This window comes from Ictalurus punctatus, chromosome 17 (genome assembly GCF_001660625.3).
Source record: "Ictalurus punctatus breed USDA103 chromosome 17, Coco_2.0, whole genome shotgun sequence".
Taxonomy (NCBI): Eukaryota; Metazoa; Chordata; class Actinopteri; order Siluriformes; family Ictaluridae; genus Ictalurus; species Ictalurus punctatus.
In genome coordinates this window covers 13,000,895-13,011,938 of record NC_030432.2, presented here as the reverse complement: position 1 = coordinate 13,011,938, position 11,044 = coordinate 13,000,895, and the positions used below count along the sequence as shown (strand labels likewise).

Genomic DNA, 11,044 nt, shown 5'->3' with positions numbered 1-11,044 from the left:
AAAGGGACTCGAATACAAAACTTTATCTGTTGGAAATGATTACAGTATTATCTTATAATGCCTAATTTTTTTTTATCCAGGTTAAGTTTTAAATACTGTTATTTATCTTTGCAATTTTAGATTACTCTAATGATACTTATGTAGTACTGGTTTATGTAGACTTCATGATTTTGTGTGGTGAAGAAATACTATGTAAAGCGCATTGAGTGTCTACAAAAGCGCTATATAAATCTTGGGAAGGTTATTATTATCGGTATTATTATTATTAAGAAAAAAATCTTTAACGAAAAGCTGGCGGTGTTCAAGCGAACACTGACCTCAAAATTGAAAGTCCTGGACGAGCCGAGAAACTTAAAATATTCATGTACATGTAAAACATGTTTATATTCAATATGCAAAGCTACAAATAAACGTTAAAACTGTTTATGGTGCGTGTATAATTATTTTTTGCTTAGTATAAATCTACAGCATCTTTATTCTGCTGGGATTTTTTTTATTACTGATTCGTTCGACATATTGAACTGAGGCAAGTTTCACTTTGATAAGATGTAACAAGCACTAGCTACCAGGGCAGATTTGTTTTAACACCACTCAAAATTCAGAACTTTTTTTAAATAGTTAATATTAAAATAATTAATACTAACTTATTTCCAGCAGAAAAAAATCCATTCCATTCACATAAACAATGGGAAAAAGGACGCCCAAATACGTGCGTTCATGCACGTTCCGCAATTCTGACCAATCACAACCTCGATGAAAGTGCCTTCGAACGAATCAGTGGGAGGAGTCACGACGTCACCGAACGAGTGTGCTGACGTGCTGTATAGTAACCGTCCTTCTGGTGTAGCGGCCATTGTCCAAACGTAGCTAGTCATAGTGCTGAGGAAAGAGAAAGGAACGCGCTGGAAGAGAATATACGTTTTCGAAAAAAGAAATTGGTTTTGCGTTGCCTTAATGTTCGAATTTGCGTTATAGAAGGTTTAACCGCTCTGAAGACTTGGTTATATAATAATTATTATTATTATTATTTTTTAATATATGTAAAGTGAGGTTCTAATTGTGTGAGTGTTGAGCTAGCCTTGATCTGAGCTCGCGCTGTCGCATTCCAGCTCATAGAGGGTTTCGTCAGCCGTGTTTCACCACACTTCATCAGAGCTGGTTCATCTAAGAGCTGTTGTTTAAAGAGTCTGGATTCTATTTAGATGGCAAGCTTCCCAGATTTTGTCAACGAAAATGAAATAGGTGAGTATATAAAACTGTTTGTATATGTATTTTGTTGCTTTTTTAGGCTGTGGTACGGATGGGGGGAGGGACCGGGTTAGTTCACTCCTCACCGGGTATCATTGATTCCTCTTTTACACAATTTACATATTTTTTTATTTGTTAGACCCTTTAATGTACACGCTCTGTCATTCTCACGTCTTGTGTGTTGTTTATTTGCGTAGGGTTATACAAAACTTGACGTTCAGTTTGGTTTTATTCTTGTAGTTGGGCAGGTTTACCAACGTGTCCTTTATCTGCTTGGGGTTGGAGCAGGATCACATAAAGTAGCATAGTGTTTATATTTGTTGTTGTTGTTGTTGTTTACTTTTTATTGTCCCCCTTAAGGGAAACTAGTTTTGCACCAAAAGGTAGCAGACATACAGACAATACATAATACACAAACAGTATATAATATTCATCGCACAAATCATAGTTCATATCAGAAATCTACCCATGAAGAGTTCATTAAACCAACAGCCACCGAAACAAAAGAACTCGGCCCACACCGGAAGCCCAGTGATAATGATTAACTGTAATAAACGTGCCTGGTGTGTTATCTTTCCTATCTGATGAACGATTACTTTGGTTTAGTTGTGTTGTTGTTAACTAAATTTTCAAATCTTCCCATAGCCAGCTTTGGATGCTTACAACCTGGAATTCTCTGTAATTGAAACCCACACATCTCTTCTTGGGTTCTGATCAGGTCCTCATGATAATTTAATCAGGATAAATGTGGGGGAAAATATCTAATTCAAAATGACAACTTGTCATGACCAGCAGGATTTTCACGCTAATGCTGATGTATCTCGCTAATGCTGATGTATCTCTCTTTCTAGCTAAAGCTAAGTTCATTGGAGAACTTCTAGCTCCTGTGGCTCCCTTTGACCAGAAGTCTGGACGGGAGACATGGACTGTGGCTTTTGCTCCTGATGGTTCCTATTTTGCTTGGTCTCAAGGACACCGCATTGTACGACTCGTACCCTGGTCAAAATGCATGAGCAACTTGTGAGTATACACACATGCTTTTTTTTCTCCTGTATATTGATTAGCTGTGATGTGTCATTTTGAGGTTTTATCAGTAACTTGTAACCAGCTATCCACAAAGACAGACGTGGTGGTGTATGTGTCTGCAGTCTTTCTTGCCCTGTCACATTTGTGCACTTAAATGAAAGGAATCATTGTTTTGAGACTGCCTCAAATTTACCCATAATACGTTACTCATTATTATGGCCTGTGCCTCTGGGCATTCTGAGACAACAGTGAAAACCATATGCCTGTCATAATCATCTCTCCTAAATCCCCATTCAGTCCACTTTTCTGTCATAAACATTTCAGATTGAGGAGCACTAGGTGTTGTTTTTTTTTGTTTGTTTTTTTGCGTTATGTTTTGGCTCCATACAGTGGAGTGGAATGTGGTCATTGTCAGAAATTAGCCTAGCAATTTCTCATCTGAATCGAGTCAAAGGCATGCTTATTCAGTATGAAAGTGAATAAGTAAGCACATTTCACACCATAACAAAGCCAAACAGTTATTCAGCCTTCTGCGGGTTGGTCGTGTGTGTGTGTGTGTGTGAGAGAGAGAGAGAGAGAGAGAGAATGTTGCAGTTTTACTAAGAACAATGTTACCAAGTAAGGTATTTTAGTGAATCTTTAACATGGAGTAACTTATTAGCTCCAAGCAACCTAAAACAATCTCTGTTTATGGCATAAAAAAGAAAGAAAAAAATACTACAAGGGGTTGTACATGTCTGATGTCTATCATACTTTATGTGGCTTATTAGACTACATTCAGAGTCTTCTAGGCAGACCGGTATTGTTTTTCTAACGTAACAAGGAGTAATCTTGGACGGTTATGTTTTGCGCCAGATGGAAAGCTCTCTGGGTCTAATTAGTGTGGAGGATTTTAATGAATTGCCTTTTGTTTTAGTTACTGTCTCATTTATCTGGCTTGAGAGTGAATAGTCTCAGGAAAGAGGTAAAGAGAAGTTGCTGTTTCCTTACTGGCTGCCGGACACACATTATATCATTAACTGGGTTTCTACACCACATGCCCTTTCTCAGCTCACTAGCTCTTTGTGGTATTTGTGAATCCTGACCTATTTGTCAATTAGAGAGAAAGAGTTCCTTATTCAGTCTGTGATATTTGAAAGTTCATTAGTGCATTCAGAAAATCTTACTCATGATGAATCTGCCTGTCTGAAGATCAACTCATGATCAGCTTCTTTATTCTAAAGCTGAAGAAAGTGAACCAAACATCCAACTATCAAAGATACATAGAATGAAGGAAGTTTAGGACCTCTGCAGTAAATCAATAAATTTTTATAAATAAAAACTATAGTTATGTTTCTTATTAAACATTATAATACCGTTTTTAGTGCTGATTGGTTTTGTTTTTTAAAACATTAACACATTTTTACCTACTATCAAGTTTACTTAGAATGATCTTATCTAGCATTAGTAACCTTTAACCTGTTTTTTTCCCCCTCCCCTTTATTTGGCAACATACTTATCATGGCAAACAGTAATTCTTTCTTATTCTAACTCTTCTTATCTTAGCTCTATGAGGAAGGAGGAGTGGCTAAATGGCGCAGGACCCAGGCGTTTGTCTCGGCACGGTAACGACATTGCCTTGGTGCCGGGTGAGCCCCGAGAGCACACCATCGACTGCGGTGACATTGTTTGGGGGCTGGCGTTTGGCTCCTCTGTTCCCGAAAAGCAGAGCCGCTGTGTGAATATTGAGTGGCACCGTTTTAAATTTGGCCAAGACCAGTTGCTGCTGGCTACCGGCCTCAACAATGGCCGCATCAAGATATGGGACGTGTATACAGGTAAGAATTTTCCACTCGTAAACCGAGTGATTGTTGGTTGAACTCAAAAGTAAGACCCACTCTCTAAAAGGCTGTTTCCTCTCACAACACATGCTGTCCTAAACCAGTTATAGTATTGCCTCAGCTCTGTTTAGCAAAAGTGAATTGTAGGCTGTTATAAACTCCCTGACTGCTCTACAATTCCTGCATGTACCTTTCCCTTTTTTTTCCACAGTGGACAGCAAGAATAATTTATCATGAGTTTTGACAAGCCTTTTCTATACACTTGTGGATTTTTTTCCTCCTCTGGGCCTCTGTTATACGTGGCATTCTTGTGAATTTGCTTAGCAAGGTCTGATACTGATTTTCAATGACTTTTTCCGCAACTTCAACCAAAGCAGCGATTCTGGATTGACTCTGTGTGTGTGTGTGCACGCGTGCTCAAATGGAGACGATGACTCACAGAAATGGAATGTTTTCTGAGGTCGTTATTAATTGACTGCCAGTTTTACAGCAGTTTCTTTTGTAGAAGGGAAATATCTGAGGAGAAGGAGGACCCCACACCTGTGCCTCTATTGGTTGGTTTGGGTGTATCGGAGTGACTGCCAGCAATTGCTGTAACAGACACCACCACCTCCTTCTCGCTTCCCCAAGAGGCACTGCCTTAAAGATCCACTGCTTATAATCCCTTATCTCTGACTCACTTTCTCTTTGAACATACCATGTTTTTGTTGTACAAGGGTTTATTTGTAATGCATCTCATCCTGAATATGGTCCTTTTCGACAGTTGAAACTGCCGGAAATTTTTACGTTCACTTTACACTGAGACTTTTTGTGGTTGTCAGAAAGTGAGTAGCTGCAATTACTTAAGCCAGAGTTGAATTGTAGGGCTTTAATGTGAATTATCTTGACAGGATTTCGCCACTGACTGCATGTCCCTCAAGGCCATTGACTTCAACACCTAGAAAAAAAAAAGGATTAGTTGTGTCAAAAGGGATTCTCAAGCTAATGAGAGCTGTACATCTGTAGGGAGGATGGTTTACAGTAATAATCTCCAGTAACAATTCTAACATTTTCCCCTATTGTCGGTCTTGAAGCCAGTTCTTATGATGTTCTTCAAATTGTGTGTGCTGATTGTGTCGATTCAAAGGCTTTCTCTGTAGAAGGAATCAATTGATGTGGACTTTGTATAGTAAACAGTGCTTCACTAAAAGTGCCAACAGTCACCTGGGTCTTTTCACGCCATTTTCTTTCTAATGTTTCTTTCTTGTTTTCTCTGTGCAGGAAAACTTTTGTTGAATCTGATGGATCACACAGACATTGTGCGGGATCTAACGTTTGCACCAGATGGAAGCCTTGTGCTGGTATCTGCTTCCAGAGACAAGACATTACGTGTGTGGGACCTCAAGGACGATGGTGAGAAGACATCCTGTTGATCTAAAACTGTGGGGTCCAGGCAGTATTCCTGGAAGTCCTTCAAGACATCCTATCTTGAACGTTTGGAAAGGCTGTCGCCTTGTTTTTCTAGCAAGCTCTTTTTTTTTTCTTTTTTTTTAAATTATTTTATTTTATTTAAATGGTGAACAGTTGTCACATGTGGGTTATGTATTGACTAGGCATGCCAGTTATTCCTCAAGTGGATGATGAATGTTTTATATTTTTATTTTACACCCTCCTTTCCCTGCAAAAACTCATCCGCACACACATACTGTATAATATGTGCCATATTTCATGCTCTTTTCCATTTCTGCTGTTTTGGAAAAAGAAAGTGGAACAAGGTTTAGTTTCCTAACAGTTCTAACTCAAGGCAGCATGGGACCCACAGTTCCTCTTAGCATTTTAATTAAGCATGTTAAACTTTTGTTTTTCTCAGAATCCAGTTGCTATGAGAATAGATGGAAGCCATAAACCTACAGATTATGCCTACAATTTTCAATCACAGCATAAGCCTAACGCAGTGCCATGTCAGGTCCCAGCTCCTAATGAATTTATTTTTTTTTCGCTTTGCCATTGTAGGGAACATGATGAAAGTGCTGCGTGGGCATCAAAACTGGGTGTACTGCAGTGCTTTCTCCCCAGACTCCTCAGTGCTGTGCTCTGTGGGTGCTGGCAAAGCGGTACGTACTTCACAATCCAATTTTCTGATTGGATGTACTGTGTGTGTTTTGAGTATTACTGCTTGTAACTAGTTGAATGACAAATCCATGAGAATTTAAAGTGAATCCGTACAAAATGCTCGGTGTCATGATCCGCTCTTACAGCTTTGTCTCTAGTTTTGCATTTGATGCTGGGTTTTTTTTGTTTGTTTGTTTTTGTTGTGTGACTGACATTGTACATATTGAGCATACTGAATATAGAAATGCCATGGCATCGTAATGGCCTTGGTGTCTATTTTCTAGAAAATCATCCCTACAGCTATCATCGTAAAAAAAAAAAAAACATTCAGGAACAGGAAACGTTATTGTCCATTTTTATAAAGCTAAATGGTATGCTAGTTAATTGTCACTTCACTTCCAGTAATTTACTACTTTTCTATTGTACTAATGGGCCTAGCCTGCTGAGCCCTTATGGCACTGATTATCCTAAAATACGTGCCAGATGAACACGTGACTTTTGTGCTGGCCACAATACCTCAAATGCTTCTGGCCTTTGAGAGCTAGTCTAGCTCGCCCTACCATGAGCAGACTGCAGTCGTTGTACCATGCGGTTGTGTGTCTATAAGTGTCTTGCTTTCCCTATCCCAGGTGGAGGCAGAGCCCTGTGTGTGAGTGGTATTGAGGGGAAGTATCAGGGGCCTCCGTGATACCACGCCTCAGGGGCCTCCGTGCTCCTGGCTGCAGGGGCTTCCTGTACGTAGGTGTTGCTCCATGTCTGTCTACATCTGCTGTTGCAGTTAATGCTCCCTTTATTGTATTCTTCAGTATATCCAACAAGAGTTGGTTTATATGACTTAAAAAAAATCTTCCCCAACACTATTCCTTCTACCACATTTTATTTACATTTTATTCATTTGTAGTATCTCCGTTACCCTCACGTGTTCCTCCTCTTTAATTCCTCCTGTCAGCCTGAGCAGATCCTCATGTGTCTTGCTATATGTATAGGACTCCGGATAGTAGCACTTGAATCATCATCACCATCATAATCATTAACAGCCACACATTAGTTCCCTGTGTCCTGCGCTTGTAGATTTGTGGGCCTCTGCTGGTGCGCTTTGGGAAATCAAATTCAAACCCTTTTAATATTAGTTGGTGGTGCAGGGAATAGCACGTTGTCGGCATCTGTGAAAAATGAAAGGGCTCTTGGTGCCTTGATCTGCAGTTTGGTGATTACTGCCCTTGTGGGGTTTATTTATGATTTTATTTTTTTTAATACTGCTTGAAAAGCTGCTTGCAAATGCACTGTTTTTAATAAAAATGTTTGAAGCATCAACAACCTGAAGACTTTTCAAGTCATTTCTTTGACTTGATGCTGCCCTCAGCATACCCAAGCCATGCAGGCAGCAGATGTAGAAGTGCTAGAGGCTTTTTGGAGAACTGTAACTCCTTGTAACATGCTTGGTGCCAGAAACTCCTTTGCCGCCAGACAGACCCCGCTGCTAAAGCTTAATGCAGTTCTGGCTCTTCCAGCTGCAAATGTCAGGCTCTGCCCAAATTTAAAAAGCAGGCTGGGATCTTGGACACTGGAGCCCTTTCATCTCATGGTGCTGTGTAAGCGGGGGTGGAAACCTTAGGGAGCGGAAAATATATGTACTGTTCGTGTAACACACACTAACTCAGTATTTTCTCAGCTATAGTTTGGACACTGGCTATTGTAATGCAAATGTACACTTTTTTTGCTCAAGAGCAATGCCTTCAAAATGAAATCTCAACTAATAAAACACTGGTAACAATGCCTTTTCACCAAAAAAAACCCAACTAATTTCTAATTTAGCCAGAAACAAACTGGGACATTGTTCTGGAGCAAATCTATCTGTTAAGAAGCACATGGCAAATTTTGATGTAACGAGTTTGCAATGATCATGCTGTATGCTGCTGTATGTTGTTTGCCAAAAGCGTCAACCTTTTGGCAATCAAATGTTCTCTTCTCTTGCAGTATCTGTCTCTCCTCGTAGGCCTCCGCCGGCGCGGTGCGAGCCTATTGTAAACTCAAGTGAACTAAAACTCAAAGGGGATACCAGTGGAGTAACATTATGTTACCTTAAGTTACTACTTGTTTGTATATATTTTATTTTTCAATTTTTTTTTACGGTAATTCAACTGAAATACATTTTGTAATGTAACTAGTAGTGCTACTATTCAAGATGAATCTAGACATGCATTTTAATTAGAATTTAGACATTTTGATAGTCTAGATATTTTTCAGTTGTACATCATTTAATAGTGTATTAGACACAAGTTTTAACAGTTAAAATTGTAGATCTTATCATTGTCCAGTGATTTTTAACTGCCTTGCTGTTTGAATGGCATGTGCTACCGTTTTCTTTTTGTTTACTGTACTGTGTAATGTTAAAAATGACACTGAGCATATACTTTTTAATTTGACCTTAATTGTGTATAATTGTCTGACACCTGGGTTGTGCAAATGCTGTATTTGGCAGTGCAGGGAAGCTGGGCTATAACCAGTGTCTGTCTTACCTTACAGGTGTTCCTGTGGGACATGGATAAGTACACACTGATTCGTAAGCTGGAGGGCCACCATAATGATGTGGTGTCCTGTGAGTTCTCTCCCGATGGAGCCTTGCTTGCCACAGCCTCCTATGACACCCGGATCATAGTGTGGGATCCTCACACGGCCACTATATTGCTTGAGTTAGGGTAAGGCTTGTTATTAAATACTGTTTCATAACTTTATTCTCCACGTGCCTGTAATGGCTACTCATGTTTCTGCTTGTTTTCCATTGCAGGCACCTCTTCCCTCCTCCTTCTCCCATATTCGCCGGGGGAGCCAATGACCGCTGGGTTCGCTCTGTTGCCTTTTGTCATGATGGCCGCCATATTGCCAGCATCACTGATGATCGGTAAATTTATAGTAAAGTTGTATGATAAAAGATTTATGATAAAACATTAAGTTTGAAAGCACTAAAATTCCTGAAGCATTAAATAATTGTTTGCTGTAAGGGGAGGGATTGTTTGTGTGTGTGTGTGTGTGTGTGTGTGTGTGTGTGTGTGTGTGTGTGTGTGTGTGTGTGTGTGTGTGTGTGTGTGTGTGTGTGTGTGTGTGTGTGTGTGTTGGGCCTCTCCCTGGAGAGATCACATACTTCTCACATGACTGCTATTAATCATCAAGATGTGCTGTTCAGCGTCATTCTGCCTCAACATGTTACTGGCTGGCTGCAGGGGAGGGGTTTCTGAGAGGGAGGTGTATAGGGATGGCAGGCGTGGTTCAGTTCTGGCTGAGAGGATAGAAGTGTGTATTACAAAACGTTTCTGTAAAACGTTCTTTACAGCATGTCTTGCTGGACAGAAATCTGCAGCATACAGAATAATGGTGTTATGGTCATATTGATAATGTTCAAATTCATTTATTGTGACATACATGCATGGAGATGATGAAAAAGCAGAAGTAAATAGTCTAGCACCATATTAAGGCATAAAGCTTGTATCAAAATGCAGGTGGTTCTTTCTTTGCAAAAGTAGTTTGTGACTACCCCCTCAGTACTTGGGTATTAATCTCTGATCAGGGATAAATCACTGGTACTGTAGTGATCTGCATGATTAAATATGTAGTTTTTATTCAAGCTCTCAAGCTGTGTCTTTTGGTCAGGTTGGTGCGATTTTGGAGCATCGATGAGAAATCTCCCCAGGCCATCGCCTCACTCACTAATGGTCTCTGCTGTGCCTTCTCCACAGATGGAAGTGTTTTAGCTGCTGGGTGAGTTATTACTCTGCAGAGTGTTGTTGCATGGCTACTTTTCCCTTTCAGGTGTTTGACTTCAAGATATCAGATAAATAAATATTGTTACCTCAGTGTGTTTTAGTAGAACAAATAACCATGATGTGTCTTGATGGGGGTTATATTTATTTATTGAAATTTTTTTTTTTGCCCTAGCATATTATAGTTAGTAATGTAGTATAGTTAATAAATTGATGTGCGATAAGTAAATATTAGTATTGACACATTGGGTGTGTGTATCCTGTGTGCTGACAGCAGTTTGATCTTGACATGAAATTATGGTTTAATGTTGGACTGGTTTTGTGGCCTACATGAAATGCATTGGAATGGTAGGTTGTCAATGCAGGTTTTACAAGCTTTGCCTACAGGCTCTTTCCCGAAGCAGTAGTGTGGGAAACCTTTTGCATGACCGCTTTTCTATTCATAGTGTATTGTCTGAATTCAGACTGCAGAAAGCTCCACATCAAGATCAATTTATTTGTAAATGTAAACCAATGAAACTGAAATGACAATACTGTTAATTATCAGTGAATATAGCTCCGTGGTTAAGGTTGTGAGTTCAAATCCTAGCGTCTCCAGCCTGCCACTGCTGGGCCCTTGAGCAAGGCCTTTAACTCTCAACTGCTCAGCTGTATAAATGAGATAAAAGAGAAAAGTCGCTCTGGATAAGGGTGTCTGCCAAATGGCATAAATGTAAAGAAGTGATCGAGCCAGTTAGCCTAAAATAAGGGCTGTTAACTGTCATTTTAAAGTATTACATAAATGCAGATTTCCTAAATATGTACACACTGGTGTTAACGATCAATCTGTCTGTCGTCTTCTTTCTTAGTTCACGCGATGGCAGTGTTCATTTCTGGGCATGTCCACGCAGCGTTTCTAGCCTGCAGCACTTGTGTCGCATGGCACTGCGAAGAGTACTTTCCACACAGCAAGTCTACGCACTGTCTATCCCTCAATGCACGCAAGACTACCTGGCCTACAGGAGCTTCTAGCCGAGGAAGCACGCCACAGCACTCTGAAATCAATAAGACAACATTTGCAAGAAAAAGGTTGGGAGAGGGGATTGGGGTTGGAGACAATAA

General features: G+C 39.9%; 1 protein-coding gene across 1 annotated transcript in view; it reads left to right on the top strand.

Annotated features, from left to right (window-relative positions):
* The first annotated feature begins 842 nt into the window (after positions 1-842).
* The window catches only part of wsb1 (WD repeat and SOCS box containing 1), an 11,921-nt gene continuing 1,719 nt past the window's right edge, over positions 843-11,044 (top strand). Inside the window, exons 1-9 of the mRNA XM_017490509.3 lie at positions 843-1,242; positions 2,100-2,268; positions 3,820-4,091; positions 5,355-5,486; positions 6,087-6,187; positions 8,712-8,884; positions 8,974-9,087; positions 9,834-9,941; positions 10,792-11,044. The exon at positions 10,792-11,044 is cut by the window's right edge and continues 1,719 nt beyond it. Of these exons, the coding sequence (XP_017345998.1) occupies positions 1,203-1,242; positions 2,100-2,268; positions 3,820-4,091; positions 5,355-5,486; positions 6,087-6,187; positions 8,712-8,884; positions 8,974-9,087; positions 9,834-9,941; positions 10,792-10,954 (1,272 nt within the window). The 5' untranslated portion in view covers positions 843-1,202 and the 3' untranslated portion in view covers positions 10,955-11,044. The remainder of the gene's footprint in view (positions 1,243-2,099; positions 2,269-3,819; positions 4,092-5,354; positions 5,487-6,086; positions 6,188-8,711; positions 8,885-8,973; positions 9,088-9,833; positions 9,942-10,791) is intronic.